We start from the raw sequence: 16528 nt of genomic DNA on the forward strand, positions 1-16528 counted from the left end.
GGGGGGTGGTGGTGGGAGGGGTGGTGAGGGCTGGTGGGAGGGGTGGTGTTGAGGGTGGTGTTGGGGGGTCTTTAAATCTCACAGCGTTTCTTGTCAAAACAAACACTTTTAATTAACGTTACACTAGAATACAGTAATTTTTTCTTTAACTCCTCTATACCCAGTCGATATCCCTGTACTGGTACTAAGTATTATTCCTACCAGCCCACCCCGCAGGGTCCTGTTCATGGTGAATCTCTGTCTCATCACCGGTAATGAATTATCTCTTAAACCTGCCCCAGACTGCCCTCATCAGCTCAAGACTCTTATATGACATTCTCAGACACTTCCTCTTGTTCTCACATGTCTTGTTATCACATGTTAATTCCCAAATTAAGAGCCTCACTGCTGCTCCTGCATGGCTTTGATCTGCCAAGAAAGCTTTGGTGGGTCCTTCAACCTCTCTAGGACAACAACTGGTCGCTGCACAACTCTGTCCCACAAAGATGACCCACAATGCAACTACTCCCATCCAAACTAGACAATGGATCACATCCCGAAGAACTTGCATATTATGCCCGCTCTCCAGAGGACTGAATGGTGTTAGTTGCGCGACTCCCGAAGCTGTCACGTGGCTCACAAACTTAAACCAGTATGTCTAATTTACATAAACTTGTCATGTGCTGGAAGACGAATTCCCAAATGGTTGTGCAATATTGTTTTCCCCCACTGATCCGAACACAGCTTACCCAAGGTTTCAGTGCAACAGTAACACGGTGGTCTTCCAAAAACCCATCATGCACTGCCTCAATGTGCTCCTCACTCACCACAATCGGCAGCCACCCTATCCTAGGGGTTACCGTGGGGAGTCTTTTTGCTCTGGGGAAAAATAAAATCTGCAGCCAACCTTTCAAGTGTTGCACATGTGATGGTGTTTTGTCACCATACACTTTCAACACAGTTTTGTAACTTTATTTTCTGGCACAGTGTACTCTAGTGTGACAACGACAGCTCGATGCTTGATTTTTATTTCAGCACTCACCGTGTTCTATCTTTACTAGACAATGTATAAATAACGAAAGAACAAACTATCCAGAATACTGTGCCCTGACTGTTTGAGTATGCTCAATACGGATAAAAAGTAGGCACACTTCAAGTAGCTGATCAATGTTCACGTCCTTTTATATCAGTCTGGGAATGTGTTGTACCACTCTCATATGAAGGCTGTGCCTGCATGCCACCCCTAACCCCCCACAACTAAGAGACCCCAAGAGGTGCAGGCAGGCAGGCATGGCTGCCTTTCACCGGCTGGGCCACTGCATCCATTGCTGCCACATTGCCCCATGCCATGCAGCCGTCCCTGGGAGGTTGCCACACAAACGTGGAGTCGACCCCTTGTGCCACCCAGAAGTTTACCATTTTAACGTCCACCACGAATAAAGCATCTGCAGCTGTGTTTCATTAACTTAGTATAGAACACATTGCCGCACTAAATCCAAAACCCTCCCCCCCCCTGGTGCTTGCAATGTGGGATGGGCGACATCATGAGCAGGGAGTCGTTTGAAAGTTTGATGGCGACATTTTGTCCTGGACGAGCAAATAGAAATGAGTTTGAAAAAAAAAAGGTTTTACCCTTTCTGGCACTAAAACAAGTGTTAAGACGTTCAAACACCAAATATATACCTTTGATACTGCTAAAAAGATCCCATGATACAGATGAGTCTGTTTAACACGTAGGCTTTCGCGACAAATATTATCCATAAATGTCATACTCGAATTATAAATGTTGTGGGTTTACTCTCCTACACACCAGTTGATGCTGAACTTTTATATTTTATATTTACAAAATGTAACCAAAAAAAACTCTCTCATTACAGATGAGTCTCAAAAGGATCATAAACTATCCAATGTTGAGCACTGACTGAATGTGATCTTCTCTTGAACACCATGGAGCTCTGTTGCAAGATCACTAAAGGTCCATAGAAGATCTGGTCTTCTCGAATGGACCAATTTATGACGTGACCCTCTTACTCCTACCATGTATTTACTGCTACCCATCACTCTTCGTGTTTCCTTTTCCTTTCACTTTTATATCTCCTACTCTTCCCTTTGCATACTCTTCCGTTAAATGTTTCTTTTTTGTTTTACCAGGTGAGGCCCACTGAGCTGTATAGCTCTTTTTTTAAGAGACATGGCCACAAACGATACCTCTCTGAAGTGTCTTATTACGTGGAAATGTAGAGCAGCCAAATACACGAAATGCATGTTAATTGAAATGTGGAGGGAAAAACCGGAGCACCCGGAGAAAAAGAAGCCACACAACCACGGCGAGAACACGCGAACTACAAATATACAGGCGTCAGGGTCGGGGTCGAACCCACATCCTCCTCCATACCAGGCGAGGTTTTTAACATCTTACCACCGTATTGCATCCTAGATCCATAACTAAGGGTCCCCCTATTGTTTCATGTTTATACCGATCGTCTGAATGCAGTGTATCCTGGTTCTGTGCTTTTCTGCGTTTGTTGTTGAAAATATGAAGACAAAACGTTATACAGATGGGCCTCCTCCAGTCGTGATGATGGTTACTCCCTCCCGAGTCGTGGGATCCTCGACAATCACAGCATTTGTTTACAGCCCTTTGTCAATACACAGCTTGCATGAAGGTCCACCCCATGCCATATCGGTCATGGACAATGTTTGACCATCCCAGTCGGTGGAGGTTTGTGAAGGGGAGCTCAGGACGGGTGCAATACATCACTTGCCAGTGATGTTAGGTCGGGAATCGAGCTTATGCCACCGGGTTCATAGTGCAGTGTGTGAGCCCACTGCAACATCATTACACAGCCTACAGTAGGTCAATGCAAACCTACAAGTGGGTAATGACCTGGGTAATCTTAGGTATTACAAATGGCAGAATTTGCCTCCAGGAGTGCCATTGACGACTCAGAATAGGGTAGTGACAATGGCATCCACAAACAGGGTAGTGGGAATTGGGTAATCATACCATTATCAAAATGATATCGAGTCTCGAGTAGTGACAAATACATCCACTGGGCAGTGTAACCCTGGGTAATCATTGCAAATGAGCTTGCAATATCCGGCGCCACGGCAAACACTAGGAGACCATTAGCCACCATTAAATATCCGACAATGTACCAAACATCAAATGACAACATGAATTGTGATGAGCTCTGACCTTTGACCATGAAACCCGCTTATTTAAGTATACCAAAAACTTTACCCATTGTGGATTTTACCATTCGACTGGGGTATATAGTTTGCTGATCGCGCCCGTGTGGCTCGACCAGAACACACACAGTTTAACACGTAGGCTTTCAGTACCAATATCATCGATAATACAGGGTTTTTTGGGTATTATGGCAGATCACACACACATCAAGTCTCCCATATGCAGCCCAGCGTCAGTCCCAGGTCACGTGAACCCATCATCCAGTGAGGAGGCAGTGAGGTTCAGATTTTTCTTACCGTTACTCCCCCCCCTCCCCATTCTATACATTGCTGTACAAGTTATATTTAACACTATAGAAAATTGTAAATCGTAATTTCCGTAAAAAAATACTAAATTTGTACTTAAATGAAAGAAGGGGGTGTCGTCCGAAGCGTGAGCCAAAATCCATGTTTTTCCCATTTGCCTTTGAATTTGCGGATTGCGGATTTGCCAATCGCAGTTATTTTCAAGAACGTAATGCCCGCGATGGGCAAGGCTTTGGTGTAATGACGAGCTGGGTGCTCGTGCGTTACCGGGAGGACACTCGCAGTGCACCGTGCCATCGGAGAGGGTAAGACAGCGTGCGTTCTTGTGGCAGGGGTTGTGATCGGAGCCACAGGGATCGCGTGGATCCTGGCAATGCGAGCCAGTGTAGAAGGGGCGACACCGGCATGAGAACTGTCCTGGTGCCCCAGAGTCGAAGCACGTGCCGCCGTTCAAGCATGGACGTGACGCGCATTCATCGATGTCTTCTGCGCAATCTTGGCCTGCCCAGCCATCTGCGCACTCGCATCTTGAGCACAGCAGGCGAATGCAAAGGTTGTGTTGGGTGGTAACACAATACAGGTTTGCACATTTCTGTGATCAGATGACTTAAAAAGCAGCGACCACGAATCCCGTAATATTACTGCTCTATTTTGATTTATGGTGATAATCAGTTGTCTTTCGAGTGGAAATAATAATTGGATTATTTAAGATTTCTAAATGAAGACCACCTTATGGTGGCTGAAGGATGATAGATGATGCAAACATTCGTGCATCATCAAGAAACAGCTGGAATAATTTTCATCCAGTTTATTTTTAATTTAAATATATACATCATGCAGGACTTCCTAAAAAAAGAGTCGTTGGACTCAGTGGGGCTTTCCTGGATAGATAAATATAATAAATTCAAAGAATGTGCGTTTATCATTTTGGGCTGTGCATACAACTACTACACATGTAACGCATGAATAATGCAAACAAACAATGTTTTTTTCTAAGAGTTAAGTTAGGACTGCACATGAAGATAATGTCTCTTACCGGTAGTCATTGAAGAGGTCAAGGCAAACACCGTTATTGTGGCAGGGATTATTTTCGCAATCATCTGCGTCTCGTTCGCAAAACTCTCCAGTCCAGCCAGGCTCGCACAAACAAACGTAACTCTGTAACCAACAGCAGCAGGACGGCGTTGGACACATAGACATTGGTGAGCACTCGCCACCATCAAACTTTTGCAATGTGCTTTTACACATGCCTGAGGATTTATGATTAAATACATTTAAATAAGGGAAACCCAGAGAGAGAGAGAGTTGCTTGACTTGTAATTACACATACAATAAACATCATGATTATCTGTATATAACTAGGCCCTAAATACACATTAAGGCCTAGTCCAAAAGATTCGGAATTAAACTGTAGATAGCAATATCTGTCTGTGCAACCGCCTTTGAAATGATAAATATACAGTATTGTTAAGAAAATTGCCTATCAAGAAAGTGATTTACTATTCCAAAAAAAGGGAGGGGTACGACTTGATGTGGGCTTACTTCGAGAGCATGAAAGTTACAATTGCTATGCAAAAAATATGTGATGTTAGCAATAGCTGCAAGGCTGGTCTATGTAATCAGAGGCGGGTTCCCCACGCCACCTGAGCTAAACTATCCCAAAATTTAGCATCATTGCGTGTGAAAGTGTCATTAGAAATACCCAACATTATAAGAAGTTAAAAGTGACCTCTTAGGAATACAACATTTTTACGAGCAATGGGATAAACAATCAAGGTGTGCAATTATTTCCAGCCTTGTTTACATGATAAAATAAATAATATACAAGAATAAATACCTCTAATATTTAACAATTAAAAACAATCAAGTACAGTGATCCCTCGTTTATCGCGGTTAATGGGGACCGGAACCCCGTCGCGATAGGTGAAAATCCGCGAAGTAGGATTGGCCCCCTAGGAATTTCCGTATATGTGTGTGTGGGTACCAGAATGTTTAAAATATGTATATTTATACTTTATATATATATATTTTACTTAAATCTATTTAATTATAAAACCTTAATATTATACATTCACTCTCTCTCTCTCATACGATACGTATTATGGTGTTCTACACTCACCAATGACAGTAGTATCTTGAGACTTGACTCCAGTAATGACGACGACGACGATGACAATGACGATGACAATGACGACGATGACAGACCTGTGCAGTTCGATGAATGTGATGATGAATGATGATGATGATGGTGTTACTGCACAGGTATAATGAGGCCTTTAAATCAGTTCGAAAAATCCGCGATGCACTGATGCCGCGAAACTTGAACCGCGAAGTGGCGAGGGATTACTGTATGCCCCTTTTCAATCCCCTGCTATTTGGTGGCCTCCCCCATGCCATGGGGCGTTGTTTCACCATATTTGACCATGCTTGTGAGTGTGGGTTGGTGAAGTCGGTGACCAGAACTTGTTCAGTTACTCAGTCCCCACTCATGTTAGCCATGGCCCGAAATCAAAGTCAGGTCACAGCGGTCCTTGTTTATATTATTACGTGAAAAATAGTTTACTTCGTATGATTGTTTGCCACTAAAAGGTCCTACAACTTGTTTCTGACATGTTATGTTAATTAAATTGCCTATATGTTTACTGACTTTCATTTAGAATTTTTGTTTCATTACATAATTTTGACCACACAAGCAAGGGGAAAGTTCACGTATGGAAGAAAAACAACCCTTTAATGAACAACAAACTCCGGGTGCTTTTGGAGTAAAGAGAATCAAAGTTCGAACAATAACGCATAACCTTCTGCTTTTAGAACAACCATCATCTTCCCCAAACCCCCCTCAATTAAACCTCCAATCTACAATTCTCTAACCCGCTTCTACATCTCTATTCCAATTATAGGATAATAGCATCGGAATCCACACTTAACACAAATTACTATTGATTCTTCGGTTTATAAACAAGGCATCAGTTAGAAGAAATGCATTAGGTCCACGCCAGACATGGCCGACCGTCAATATTTAGCCACAGAGTGAAGCGGCCTTGATCCTACCTCTAGCTGAGAAAAAAATAACACCCGATCAATTTTATCAACACGGGCTGTCAATGCGTTTTTTTCCCCTTCCTACAGGGCATTTTAGAGTCTTTTAACAAACTCTGCAACAAACCTCACGAGGTTTTGAACGGCTCAGAGAGCAACTTGCCTTGGGCTTCTATGTCATTACAAATCAAGCTTCACAGGCAGTGCCGCACAGCTAATTCTCCAGAGGGGGGTCCAAGACTGCGTGTTAAATCTTACTCGTTAATTGGAACTTAGCTGTACTCACGTGTTACACGTGCAAAGAACTCCGTCTTAGATATGCATATCAGTTGTGCGACTCACAAACTCTCCTGGGATAGAGCGATCGGAAGTATGTTAAACATCACAAGTTCGTAAATTGTAGCTTAATGGGTTCTTTTTTTAATTCCTGTTGCCAAGATGTGAGAAAAAAATGATTGTCAATTACTTCAAATTTTTTTTGCACAAAATTTCAAAGGGGAATCCTGGTGTTTTTCAACAGCCTCTACATTTACCTGGCCACTTAACGTGATTACGATTCAACTCACGCATATTTGCCATAACAATGTTAAAAGCGTGTTACTGTTAAAATAAATAGGTGTTTTAATTGTCGTTTCATACATTAGTTAACAATACACATTCACCGTGTAATGATAAATCAGAAGGTAACATTAATATTGTATCCTTTATCCAGGAAATGCGGCACCAAGTCTCAAAATTTATCGGGAAGGTACTGTCATTTTCTTCATCAAAATGTCTATGTAGCTGATCCATCTCTATAAATGTTTGAGTACATTCTATGTTTCTTTCATGAAGGTATTGATGACTGCGGCAGTTTTCAGCTAATAAAATTACAATGACTGACAACAAAAAATCCATACAGATAGGTCAGCAACCTACGTTATGTACTTGTCTCAAAAGTCGTGAAGGTTGGGACAATTGTTTTGGTGATACACAAAACCTGCCCATAAAATGTTTGAATTGTAGCAATCAGACACAATCACATCAGGTGGTCTCACACGCCATGCTATATGCCACGATGGGCTATTGTTGCACAAAGCATTTAATCCATAAAAGCGAACACGTTATACAAACAAAAGGTTGTGGAATTTTGGTGAATATACTTTGCAACTTAATGTGACAAAAGTTTATTTTTTAAGAGAGATCACGTATAATTGAATTCCTTTTGCATGGCAATTGCCTTTTTAATGTGAACCTTGATGTTGTAAACTATGTTATGCAGTTATTTGCTTGAGAATTAATTATCATACAACAACCTACTTTGTTTAACATTCACTGTTGCATAATTATTATATGATTATCTGTAGTTCATCAAGCTATAATTGTGTACTTACAAAACCAAAACTCTTTAAAAGTAAGTTACTGATGGTTAGAGTGGCCATGCACAGTTTAATGGTATGCAATTACATGGCTATTTTGTGATAATTGCTTCCAAGGGGAAAGCATAATATGTGTAGTATGTTACTACAGTGCCCTAATGTTCTTCTTTTAAAAGTGTTGGTGGAATTAGGCTGTTTTATTACGGGTTTTGGGTATTTTCAATCAACCCATGTCAGATGACCACCCATCATCTTGTCATTTATCACATGTTAACGTCTTTCTCATTTCTTTCTCACCGTACACAGCCAACCATGCTAATCGGAGGTGTGGGGGAAGGACAACAAACTAAAAAAAGCAGTTTTAAAGAAACGAGTTTGTAACTCGAGATGATTTAAAAGTTGAAAATCTCCAGTGGCTTCCTAATATTGGAACAAAGAGCATTCCAGACAGCCGTAGGAGCATATCTGAACGCGTGTGATGCAGTGACTGTCTTTACTCGATGACTATAATTCAAGAGTAGTTCACAAGTACAAGTTGAAGATAATAAAAAAAAAAATTAATATCTACTCCAACATTGAGCCAGGGAGATGCAGACTTCGACCAAATGTATGAAGTAATTAACCAGATTCTAAATCAGGGCAGGTAATAGATTGTAGGTAAAAGGAGAAGATGCCTAAGGATGATTTGCAAGTTTTCCAATGTATTGAGGAATGAGAAAGGGAAACTCATATTAGAGCTGGCATGGAGATAATGAATATGTATTTTTAATTAGTTTTCTTTAGAAGTGCTTTTTGTCTTTAGTTTGTTGTCCTTCCCCCACACCTCCGATTAGCACGGTTGGCTATGTACAGAAGTTCAACATACATACAAATATAAAATGGACATGGAGCAAACCAAATGTAAACAATAGAATTGATGTCGTCTTGATTTTCATGGATATTGACAGAGATGCCTCGGGCCTCAACAAGCTCAACAGAGGAGGTTGGATCATGTGCTGGTGTAATACAAGCTACACTTCAACACTGACAGAGAGGACAAAGGTAATTACGTAAATATATTCGACTGTGAACATCAAACATTTCGTTCAGGAGGTAGGAAAATTTAAGCCGCAGATTTACAAATCCCTCCTGGAAAAAATGATGGAATGGCTGGTATCAGTTTATGTAATGAAATAAGCAACACTGCAATGAGCAGTGCACTGAAAGTGGGCAAAGTGTAAATGTGAAAAGATAACAAGTTATCTGAAAGCACAACAAAACATGTTGAAGAATAGGAGTGGTGTAAATATGGACAAAATACAATACAAAGAACTTTGAAAAAAAATACATTGCGAAACAACGAAAATTGTTCATTGCAAACACAACACAAAAAAATTATAATGACATGGTGAAGTGTATCTATAAATAACCCCAATAAGCTGGGGCCAATGGAGAAAAATAATAATTAAACAACCTACGTATTAAATAACACTTTATTTACAATATGAAAAATATATCAACCCAGTCATTTTTCTATTTTCTATTCTGCAATAAACCAAACAATATCAACACTGCAGCTCTACCTCAGGAATTTAATAATTGTGGTCATTATGAAAGAGATGCGACCAGCTGATTGATACAAAATTAGCAAACCAGGTTTACCAAACGTTTACACAGAAATGAAATACCTCAACCGAGTTTCCGCTGATGCCTCCACCATTCACATAAGGTGTTCACAGAATGAGAAGCGATGGTCTGTGTCAGCTTGATACTGCCAAAAACAAACTCTGCACCCGGTGTTCTCCTAATGAGCTGCAGACTAACCAGGTGTCGATCTTCGCAGGTGGCATTGTTCTGGCACCAGTGGCCTTCACAGTCATCGATGTTCAACTCGCAAAGCTCTCCGGCATATCCAGGACTGCATAGGCAATAATAGCTGTCCAACGCTGCAGAGACGAACAGACAACAATGTACAAAGACACACACACACGAGACAATAATTAATTGCAGAGTCCACACATAAATGAGCTTTGAGTGGTGCTCAACTGATCCCTTTGTATACTTAGCACAACCTCTGTTACAGGCAGGAAACCAATGTTGGCCACCAACGTATCACGATGCCGAATGCTCTTTGACCAGAGTCTGTGCGTGGAAACCCCCCCACACCTCCCCATGAAACCGACTTGTCCACCATTGCCATGACCTATCTGTTTAAAACGTTTACTATTGACTTCCTTCAAGAGTATGAGTACATTCTGGTGGTAATGGACAATTATGCAACACTTTGTACAAGCGTATGCCACAGCAAACAAATTCTGCCAAGACTTTAGCCAAGAACAAACTTTAATGACCTGTAAAATCCGCCAAGACTTTGGGAAGTAACTTGAAAAAAAAAAGAAACAGCCAAATGTCCCTTATGGCGGTACCCCGGGGTACCAAATAATACAAAATGGCCGAGGCAATTAAATATTTTATTTCTGGGACATTCTTTTTTCCAGGGGTGTACTTAACTCCGCGACTGGGGTTCCAATCAATTTGAAATCAGTGCTACTCCGCGATGTCGAAACGCCAAAGATTAGCATAACAAATCCGTTATCGAAAAATTCAACTTTGAAGAGTGCATCGTGCACAGCTCGTCGAGATGAGTCGATTGCCGCATCGCGGACCATTAAACAGACTAAAAATGGCTGCATCACGGACATTATGTGAGAGCCGGGGTACTATGGTACCCCGGAGTACCGCCATAAGGTTCATATCTATCATACAGGTTTTTTTTTTGGGGTTAGATCGCGTAAATATATGAATGTGTCATTAAACCCGCCACCACCCGACACAGCCAATTAGTAACGTGTGCATGATGCACAAATCAACAGGGCACTGATTGCCAAAACCAAATCAAATAACAAGAGCATTGAAACTGACCAAGTAATTAAAACTATTAAAATACCATCCAATGCAGGAGTAACTGATACACTAGCCAGATTTTCGGAAAAACAAAACATCCGAGCCAGATTTGGCATGGTACATAAAATACAGAAATTAAAATCTGGTACGAAAGATGTATTACCGGAGCTATCAACAGAGGCTGTGTACTGGATTAATTGCTCTTGAGGCAAATGCTATGTTGGGCAGACAGGACGAATGATCAGCACGAGACTAAAAGAACACCAAAGGAACATTAAATAGTCCCAAATACAACTGTCGGCAGTGGCAGAACACACGTGTCAACAAGGACACTCAATCGATTTTGATCATACTGAAGTTATAAAATAATAAAAATAAAACATAATAAAATAATTCTCACGACGTTTCGGCCACAACGCAAGCAGCCGTCCTCAGGTGAAACCAGGTCTGTCGAGGCTGTCGCCGAAACGTCGTGAGAATTATTTTATTATGTTTTATTTTTATTATTTTATTACTTCCCTCCTACGTGACTTTACCGAAAGAACCAAGAAGATGAATCCCTGCAGTCACGAAAGCTTTAAATCGAAATTTCATACTGAAGTTCTGTGCGAAGCTAGTTACTACTAGCCAAGACTAATTAGAGAATCTCGAAATTGAGAGAAAAAAATATAATTTTCAACGTTCAGATATCTACAGACTTAGTGCTGCTTGGAAGCGAATAATCAAATAATGAATTGTTTAAATGCATGTCTATACAGGTCACCATACTTCAATGGGGTTACCTGTGAACAGACAATAACAGGTGACTGATACGTTAGTGCAATGGGCTTGCATAATGTACATGCATAATATACGTTGATTACCATATGAATAACCCGACCGGCAATGGATACTCATTAACATTTATATGCATTAACTAATGCCCCCCACTTCACTCAAGAAGGGCTCACAAGTGATATCATCACATCTACCCCTCTATTTAAGGAAAAAACAGGATTTCTCCACAAATCTGGCTGCCACCTGTAATTACTGGCAAAACGTCATACTCAGATTGTAAATGTTGTGGTTTTGCTGTCCAACACACTGATGTGCTGTACTAGTAACGAATTGACATGTTCTGTTTACGTGACTTGGGTGTGTCGGGTGGTGGCGGGTTCAATGACACATTTATATACTTTACGCGATCTAACCCAAAACACCTGTATTATGGATGATATTGGTCACAAAAGCCTACGTGTTAAACAAACAACCATATGCGATGTTAAAATAACTCTGGGGGGTCCTCGGTTACCACACAACACCTTATCTGCAGAGTAAAGGCCAGTTTGAAAAATTCAACAGTGGCCGTGCAGAGTGCTTTGGCCGAAAGACAGACAGCCAGCTTGAAAGGTTCTCTGGCAAAGGTTGTTGATGCATATAATCGTACACACATTGAAGCGACAGGATGCTTGCCTTACTATCTGCTGTTTGAGCAATTCCCAAGTCTCCCCATCCACCTCCTGTTTAATCTAACAGCATGCAGAAGGCAGGCAATGTAAAAAAAACTGTGTCCCAAACTGGCAAAAAGAGTATAATTGAAGCATATTGTTTAATCTGGGAAAGCAGCTTATTATGACAAGGTAATCCATGGAAATGACTTGTAGCCAGGTGGCATAGTCTTAATTCACAATCTTAACTGGGAGGGGGAAGACTGGATAAGGTTTCATATTCTTAGGTTTTTTCGGTAAAGTCACGTAGGTAAAACATTAAAATGAATAAAAGTAAAATAAAATAAAAATCACGACGTTTCGGAGGCAACACAAGCTTCCGTCTTCAGGTGGAACCGTCACAGCCACGACAGCTGTATCAAGTAAATGAGAGATTGCAAGAGCTACCACTCCGTATATTTAATGGTGGACGGCTAGATGTTCCTTAATAACAAATCTAGAATGGATAAGGTTTGTTCTCGCTTGGAAGACAACGTCCATAAAGTAATGGGAAGGAAAAGTGAAGACAATCCAGTCTGAGGTGAATTCGGACAATGGCGGAGGAAGAAATCTACCGCGGAAGAAATCGACGACGAGTCCAAGTAATCAACAAAGAGTAAAAGAATACAAAGTCACAATGTCAGTCGGACTATGAAAGTGACTCAAAGAAAGAACACTAGCCGATTTACAAAGTGCCTAAAGGAAAGTGACTCAAAAGAATAACACCAGCTGATTTACAAATTGCCTCAAAAAGGGAAAAAATACTGTGCTATTCTTAGGTTTTTTCGGTAAAGTCACGTAGGTAAAACATCAAAATTAATAAAAAATAAAATAAAAATCACGACGTTTCGGAGGCAACACAAGTCTCCGTCATCAGGTGGGACCGTCACAGCCAGATTAGCTGCATCAAGTGAGGCAATGATTCAAGATGTAATCCCTTAAAAGCAAGTTGAGGGGGGAGGAGAGGGGGGGGAGCTCATCAGAATGTGGTAGCCAATGAATGGAACGTATCGGGAGGGAGGGGGGCGGGGCTCAAAGACGGCACGGAGTGCCACGTACAACGCATGTGCCACGTACAACGCATGTGCCACGTACAACGCATGTAGCACTCCGTGCCGTCTTTGAGCCCCGCCCCCTCCCTCCCGATACGTTCCATTCATTGGCTACCACATTCTGATGAGCTCCCCCCCCTCTCCTCCCCCCTCAACTTGCATTTAGGGGATTACATCTTGAATCATTGCCTCACTTGATGCAGCTAATCTGGCTGTGACGGTCCCACCTGATGACGGAGACTTGTGTTGCCTCCGAAACGTCGTGATTTTTATTTTATTTTTTTATTAATTTTGATGTTTTACCTACGTGACTTTACCGAAAAAAACCTAAGAATATGAATCCTTGCAGTCACGAAAGCTTCAAATCTAAATACTGTGCTCCCAAGATGTCAACTTGGGAACAACATTAAATAAAACAAATACTGTGAACTTCCTTGAGCTGTAGAGCCGGCATCGGCTGAGGAAGGAGTACCAACATCACAGAATAACTCACAAAATAATCATGAGCGTCATTGTGGAGTATATAATAAACATAATAAATAAGCAAATAACAACATTAAGCAAGTCCATATGCCTCGTTTATATATCCATCCTTCCATATATATTTAAAAAAAAAGTATTTTTTACACATTCCATCAGCCACACCACCCTCTTGGACGTGCATAACGTCAACAAGATTGGCTCAATACCAGCCAAACTCTGGACCAGTTTAAGATTCAGTGTCTCAGCAGCAGTCAGGCGTAGTTAAACCAATGCTGATGGACGGCTAGATGTTCCTTAATAAGGACCCTCTCCATTCGACATGGGTGGTCCTAGTTTCAAGCAATACTGCATTATGAGGAAACACAGAGGCAGTCACAGCGAGTCGAGGGATCAGGATCTTCAGGATGGATTGGAGGCAGACCACCTGTCTGTTAAAGAGGGAAACCAAAGTTCCCGACTGTAAGAGGGATAATATTCTACAATAGAAATCGTAAAGGACTGATATACAAAGCCTTTGGACACCCCCACGATTGTAAATACAAAAACATAACAAAAATGTACTCTTTGGTTCTGTCGGTAAAGTCACGTATAAAGAGAAGAGAAAATAATAAATAAAACAAAAAGGTAATTGGAGCAACGGCACAACCCTCTCCACCATCAGAAAGTATGGATATCATAGAATGCAAGAGGAGAGCGTATTGTCCATTAGTGGTCTTAACAGGTATTTCTATGGACATTTAAATGTATAGGGCTGCAAATATTGTTAAGCATTTGTTCAGTTATGCCGGTAAGTCAATGCTTTAAAAGGAAGGAAAAACTTATTTTTAGGCTGGAAAAAAGAGAAGGCCAACACTTGGAGGCTGGATACAGAAATGCATCCAGAATACGCATCACAGAATATTGAGAGTAGGATAGAAAAGAGAATTCAGTGTAAACACAAGAACAAAAAAAGTTAACCCGATAGTGGACATCACGAGATGACCACGGTACATGTGTCCAGACAGAAGTGTAACAGTTACAATTCAAAACATGCCCCGATGCTTCGGGGTTGTTATTTTTTTTTGGCTTCTTTTCTTCAGCGTCATGCGTCCCTTTGCTGCCACAGGCAACATCTGACACTACTGAGCCTATTGTTTCATGTGACTTGTGCTGATGGCTGGCTCACCGTATGGGGGTGGGGGGGCAGGGGGCTCTGGGTGACCAAAGTCAAATTTCAGACAAAACGCTCATTTAGACCGTAGCCAGCCAACGTGCTGTGAAGCCGTCTGTGGTGGCATGAACAGGTTCATCCCCCCGCCGCCTCCGAGCGAGGCGACAGCTAGCTGGGGCTGTTTGCTGAAACCCCTTTGTAAATATCCATGGGCCATATCAACTGCTGGGTCCTTGAACCGTGTAGTCTTTGCAGTTGTTATTTTGTCGTGACTAATAGAGGAGAGTTGGAGGTGCGTTGTGTAATATGCCACCGTTTTCTGTCAACGTTCAGTGTGAATCATCACCTGGATGCTTAAATCGAGGACTCAATGTTCTGCAGATTTTTTCATCAAAACTAATTGGCCATGTTATTATCTAGTCTGGGCAATAAAGTCGTGCCATTTCACTGCAATCACTCTTTATTCGCTTGTAAGTTGTGTATCATCGGAACATATTTCGAAGACCATCACTGACAAAAGAAGCCAGAAATCTGGATCCTGCGATATGCTATCCCACCCAGCCAGTATTTTGTCAAGTCGTAAGCAAGTCATTTGTGAGGGAAAATAATGCATCGTTAAATGTTTATTTATCTATAACAGACCTCATTTATGAGAGACAGAAAAAAGGGTTTAAAATTCTACCATTGTATGTGTGTGTAAGTATGTTCTTTTGCACCATACGTACCCAACCGGTACTAATCGGAAGTGCAAATGTGTTTTTTTTCCTGGGCACTCTGGCTACCTTCAAAAACCCTGCAATTCTTAGCACAGGAGGCTCAAGTAAAATTGTTGAGGCTCGGCAAGGCAACTTTCTGGTGAGTATTTCCCTGTTCATCTGCATTATCAGCCTTGGGCCAGCTGATGATGTAATTTTTCTAATTCTGTGCGTCATAATAGAATATTTACAATTCACGTAAAATTACATGCAATGTTAAGCAATCAAAACCGCACAAATTAGATTTTTTAAAAAAGCAATGCAAATGTGACGATAAAATGTAGACAAAAAAAAACCCACTAAATATTTATTGAATTGAATCGTGGCCTCTGAATCGTGACAATGTATAAAGTGTATGGGAGGGTGAATAATTACATGCCTAACTCCCGTGGCAGGGACACGTCTGACTTGGCACACAGCCGTGCTCATGATATTAACGATGAAGGGACGATGGGCAGAATAAAGCCCCAAACGTGTTGTCAACCTGCAGCCTTCAGATTGTGAGTCAATCTCGCTAACCACGGTGCCACCAGGCCAGGATTCATTGGTGATCATTAGCATTAGTTTAACTTTGCAATTCACAAGCCACAGTGTTTAAATTCCAGACAAAGCGGCAGTTACGTAGAAGATTGGATGAGGGGAGAACGGGAGAGGAGATTGCAGGGGTGTATGGTTGTGGGATTTGACGGGTTAGTTACAACATCTGCACAGATTGTCCCGACCCATATTCCGGCTTTACTATAATTGGCTGCCTTGGCCCCGTTGGACTGAAAAAGCTGCCCCAGGTGAATTACTGATTTTGCATGGGAGTGTAATTAATGTGGGCTCACAATCCAATGGCACTAAAGCAGTCAATTAGAATGAC

The 16528-nt window shown here is 41.4% G+C and overlaps 1 protein-coding gene across 1 annotated transcript in view; it reads right to left on the reverse strand.

The window, feature by feature from the left end:
- LOC144937460 (protein eyes shut homolog) overlaps window positions 1-16528 on the reverse strand; it is a 62498-nt gene that overhangs the window by 37338 nt on the left and 8632 nt on the right. Inside the window, exons 2-4 of the mRNA XM_078864709.1 lie at window positions 9678-9799; window positions 4514-4635; window positions 3745-4004 (exon numbers count right to left, since the gene is read on the reverse strand). Of these exons, the coding sequence (XP_078720835.1) occupies window positions 3745-4004; window positions 4514-4635; window positions 9678-9799 (504 nt within the window). The remainder of the gene's footprint in view (window positions 1-3744; window positions 4005-4513; window positions 4636-9677; window positions 9800-16528) is intronic.

The sequence above is a fragment of the Lampetra fluviatilis genome, chromosome 2, assembly GCF_964198595.1.
Source record: "Lampetra fluviatilis chromosome 2, kcLamFluv1.1, whole genome shotgun sequence".
In the NCBI taxonomy this organism is placed as follows: Eukaryota; Metazoa; Chordata; class Hyperoartia; order Petromyzontiformes; family Petromyzontidae; genus Lampetra; species Lampetra fluviatilis.